This window comes from Dromaius novaehollandiae, chromosome 21 (assembly GCF_036370855.1).
Source record: "Dromaius novaehollandiae isolate bDroNov1 chromosome 21, bDroNov1.hap1, whole genome shotgun sequence".
NCBI classification, from domain to species: domain Eukaryota; kingdom Metazoa; phylum Chordata; class Aves; order Casuariiformes; family Dromaiidae; genus Dromaius; species Dromaius novaehollandiae.
In genome coordinates, this window is record NC_088118.1 from 5,359,944 (window position 1) to 5,364,915 (window position 4,972).

General features: G+C 44.4%; 1 protein-coding gene across 1 annotated transcript; it reads left to right on the forward strand.

Annotated features, from left to right (window-relative positions):
• Nucleotides 1–990: 990 nt before the first annotated feature.
• Nucleotides 991–4,396, forward strand: LOC112982682 (uncharacterized). The gene is made up of 2 exons (XM_026099245.2): nucleotides 991–1,068; nucleotides 2,356–4,396. Exon 2 carries the CDS (start codon nucleotides 2,374–2,376, stop codon nucleotides 3,667–3,669), a length of 1,296 nt encoding a protein of 431 aa, XP_025955030.2. The 5' UTR covers nucleotides 991–1,068; nucleotides 2,356–2,373; the 3' UTR covers nucleotides 3,670–4,396.
• The last annotated feature ends 576 nt before the right edge of the window (nucleotides 4,397–4,972 follow it).

The following is a 4,972-nucleotide window of genomic DNA, read 5'->3' on the forward strand; positions in this document are numbered from 1 at the left end:
CACGGGGTGTTTATGTTCTTCACTAAGCAAAAGAACTAGGAAAACACATAAAGGTATATGAAGAAGAGTTATATAAGAGCCTAGAGAGTGCCCTCTCATCGCTTAGGAAGGACATGTAATTCAGGTGAGATCTCCAAGGACTTGATTAATACTAAAGACAGAGAGAGAGATTTGGTCTTTTTCTTGGCAAGTAGTAGATTTTATAGACAGCAGAGGAAAAATGCCAAGCTGACTGAAAATGCAGCAATAATTCTGAATTCAAACTTTCAGAGCTTTAAGGTGAAGAGAAGTCCTCAAACAGTTTATATTTGTCTGCAGTCACAACTAGGGGAACCATAAAAAGCAGGGACCTGTTTAGGAAGTATAAGCATCCAGAATGAAAACTTTATTTATTCTTCCTGAATCAGCTGCTGGGTTTGGAGTATAATTAAGACTGCCACTGCCCTTGTGTTTGTATCTGTTATTCAAAAGACATGGTCTTTCCCTTTCATATGTGTCATTCTTGTACTAGCATTTCAGTGCCTGCTAATGATGCGAGTGAGACTGGTACCACAACAGAGTTAAAGGAGCAGCTTACATAAAGGATGTCCATCCCTATTTCCAGTGTAGCAAAATCAGCAATACTCTCCGAAGATGGCAGGGCAGACGGAGCTGAGGAACGTCCCAAACTGCCTGACATAAGCCTGTTCTTTGAAAACCACTCACCTGCGTATGCCTCTACCTAACCCACTTTACAAGTGTGCTGTTACAATATATTGCTAGTGATCATTCGTTTGCAATACACAGAAGCTGCATTTTATTTTTACTTTATCCTCTGATAAAAAGAATAAGAAATGGCCAATAAAATACCTGCAGCTGTAACATAAAGAATGTAACCATAACATCTGTTTCCAGAAGGGAACCAGAATGGAAGGGAACAAATGATTCAGGGAACCCGTGTTCACAGAGCTGGGGGAAGGGGTTTTGTGTGGCCCCTCACTACTATTTAAGTTGAGTTCGAGGTTGCAAGGGTGCCTGGGTTGTTGTTGTGATGTTTTGTATTTTGTTGCTTTTATTTGTCATAGGCTGGTAAGTAAATGCTTGTTTTCATGTAAGGTTGGGGATGTTTCTCTAAATCTGTAGTTTTGAGAAAGTTAATTATGGTGTCTGTTAGTGAAGAAATGTATGTGGTAAATGAGTAAATTTGAAGGAGCTGGGATCACTGTGTGGCTTTAGCTGGCCATGTGTCTTAAAATTGTAGTATGGTGGAAAGGTTCCCCTAATAAAAAGGTGGTCACTGTTTTAATTTCTAATTAAGGATTTAGGGATTGTACTTCTGTATTGAGAAGGCTATGTGACCTGCTTTTGGTTTTCCCCTGCTCCAGTAAATGTGAATATAGAAGCAGAAACTTGCAAGAAACCATATTGCTGTTGTGAGTGCAGTTTTTTAAGAAAAATGCTCTACTATGATATGATGATAAGCCAATAAATGAAGCTTGAACTTCAGGAATACTTCTAGTGCTTATTGGCACTTTGCTTAACTTAATGGCCTAAGCACTTTTCTAATAGTTCTAGCAGATATGCTGTTGCCTTTCTGATGGAAAGGCTGGATGCCTATCCTTAAGCTAAAAAATGTGGCGTTCTGAAACACTATGGTATTTTGGTGGAAGAAATAACTAATGAACTACAGTGGGGCTGTGTTGCCTTGGTTGGCCTGTAGTCTGAAACTGACTTTCCCTGTACTAACTGTGTATAGAAATCGTGTTCATGTGGTTTCAACTAGAGGAAAATACTTTCCTTGTAGAGAATAATTGTAGATAGCTTGTCTCTTATCCTTAAAGACTGGTTGGTTTTGTTGTTGTTCTGCCTTTATAGCTGCTCTAGCTGAAAGCATAAACTTGGTTTCCCCTTTAAGTTCAAGGAGCTGCCTTTGTAAGGAAGCTGCATCTGAACTATGTTACTGCACAGACTAATTAACACCAGCTGTGCCTTGCTATTGGCAATAAACTTGGGTGGGTGGCTCCTGTGAATCCTTGAGAATAGGTGCAGAGGCCTTAGCCTTGAATCGCCTTAGCACTACAGACTTGGCTTACCATGAAGCTGATAGGATTAGACAGTGATGGTGTCATCTCTTTTGCCTTACTGATACTTCCCTGAAGTGGGGTAGGATGATAGCCTCTGGTGCATGGAAACTCAGTTCAGCTTCCTGTGTAAAGTGACGTCAGCCCTTCCTGTCATGTGGGAAGGACCTTGCAGGGTCTCTGCTGCAAGCCTATAGGCTCCTCTGTAGAAGTCCTATGGGAACTAAGTAAGTGAACTGTGGGTATGCGAGGCTGCTGTGAAGTGGTCAAGATGAAAAGTTTTTCTTTCTTGCAGGTCCTGTTGACTGGGGAGATGGGGAGCGATTTCAGCCAACAGATCTGTTGTGTGACTTGTTGGAGATGCAAGAAGCAGGAGGCAGAGGAAGCATTTGAAGAGACCAGTGAGACCAAGCCGATCTTGCAGACCTCGGGGGAAACATCGATACGCGTTGACAAGCAGCCTCCCACGCAGGTCCCGGAAGCCTCCGAAAGAGGCCCTGAGGAGGTGGAGTCACTGTGCTGGGACCACAGGCTGCTGGCTGGCATCGCAAAGGACAGTGGAGAGACCTGCCCTGATGCAGAACCTGTGGGAATGACTGAGGGTCAGAAGGCAGCCTGGGACTTCGCAGATTTCTTTGTGGCCTCTGCAGTTATGGACACCAAAGGAGAAGCTGAAGTCTTAACCCAATTAGAAAACCAGCAAAAAAGGGAGAAAGCGGGTAACACAGAAGAGATGAAAACTATTCCTCAGGCTTCTGAGGCCCAGCCTGTTTTACACACAGCTCAGGATGTTAAGCTTATTGCAGATAAAGGACAATTTGGTGAACAGGCTGAGACTGGCAGTGAGGATGCCCCATGTGCTGAAATAACTCTCCAAGAAACAGATATTCCCAAGCTGAAGCAGACCACTGGTGAGACTGCAGCTGGCCCTGGCTGTGAGATCCAGCCTCCTGCAGAGACTGGTGAGAGTCTGATGGGAAGGGACCTGTCACTGTATGCTGTGCTCACGGCAGAGGAGACTGGGACCTACCCTCCTGCTGAGCATACAGAAGAGACAGAGGGGGCTAAGCCTGCTGAAACAAGTCCTCAATCTGCTGAGAGGGCCAAGCTCATGTGTCTCTCTGAGACAGCATCTCTACCTACTGTGCAGGCTACACAGAAGGCTAAGGAGACGGCGGATCCTTCAGAAGTCGTACCGAAAGATATGTCTGAAATGCAATTTACTTCTGCGATCTCGTATGAGTGCCTGTATACAGGAGGGAAATTTCTAGAGCCAGCAAACCAGCTGCTTGACTTCTCATGGCAAGAGATCCAGCCTAGTGTGCTGACTGTGCAGGAGGTGCGGAGCCACTGCAGTACAGAGCCTGCTGAAGTAGGGGAGGTGGTTGGTCCTTCAGGTGACCAAGACAGAGTCGTCTGTGATCTGGTGGAAGATGAAGAGGTGACGGAATGTGATCCAAAAACTCCAGCAGCTGAGGCAGGGCAGCAGCAGAGAGTCATGCAGCAAATCACAGATGAACCATTACCTCGTACGGAGATCGCTGTGGAAGAGGAAGCAGAGTGCCCGGATGTGGCACCCTTGCTGTCTGAGGTACGTGGAGTGCAGTAAAAGTAGAGGTTGAGAGTGCTGAAGTGTGAGACCTGAGGATACCACACCTAGGGGCAAGGATGGTGCACCTGCCTTTGCAGAATTTCCTCCAGCTCAAGCTATTGAACCAAGAACTTTGCAAGATCTGTCCTGGACTCGAGAGAACAATCTCACCAAACTACAGCAGTATGAATTATGCAGTAGATGTTTCCAGATGTTCTCCTGAGTCACAGCTCAGCTCTTGATGGTTTTTTCTTTCCTTCCCATCTTTGAGTAGTTGACTTTTCAGGAGCTTATGCTTTTATTGGGAGGGCAATCATTCCGTTAAGCAACTGTGGCTAACAAACGTTGGGCACCGCATTCCCTCAGCGTGGTATGGTGATAGGTAGTCACTTCTCACAATCTTAACAAAAGCCTGGGCATGGAGTAGACAAGTGCTCCTTTAATCCAGCCCAGTCAGGAGCTTGCTACTAGGCTACAACCATTTCCTCTGCTACCACTAATCAAATATGCTTGAACTATGTCCCTGAACACTTTTGTTGTATGATTGATAGTCACTGCATTACTGTCAGTATTGAACAAATACATTCAGAAGAAGGCAATGAAATACTAATTCTGATTTGTTCTATGTATCTGTAATAGTGCAAGTGTTGATATGAGTTATATTTATGCAGAAGTTTAAAAAAATGTAGTCTTCATCAGAATGCATAAGGTCAGTGTATTGCAGCCTAAATCTACTGACTTTTAATGTTCATAACTGTTCATACTACCAATAAAATGTTTTAAGATCACTGCAAAATGTGTTGTATATGCTTTCTTTGTCTTCCCTTAAAGAGGGAAAAATAACTGAAATTACTGTGTGTTTTTCTCTGTATGCTCCAAAGGGGAAACTGCCCAGCTTGGGGGGGGGGGGTCCTTCCAACCAACTGAGTGACCATATGGAGTAAAGCTTGCCCAGGTGTGTATGGGGGGGTAGTATGGAACATGAATTATCTTAGCTGTTATAATGAGTGAGGAATAGGACTTCCAGGCATCCCTTGAAAAAGGGGAAAGAAGTGTCATCTCAGTGACTCTCACTTCATATTGCTTACATGCAGCTGATTCTGAGGAGTCAGGAGTTGAGTGCCTCAGGTGAAACTGGCTGGTGGGGTGGGGGGGATGACTTAATGCTTTGAGAAATTGCCTTGGTAAAGGGACAGACTGAAGACTCAAACTGCACTTCCTAGGCCATAAAGGATTGTGTGTATATAAGACTTGGCAAACCAGCCTTCCTTCACCTATGAGTCCATGTACTACAAGGACAGAGGTGCCTGTAACACTTCTC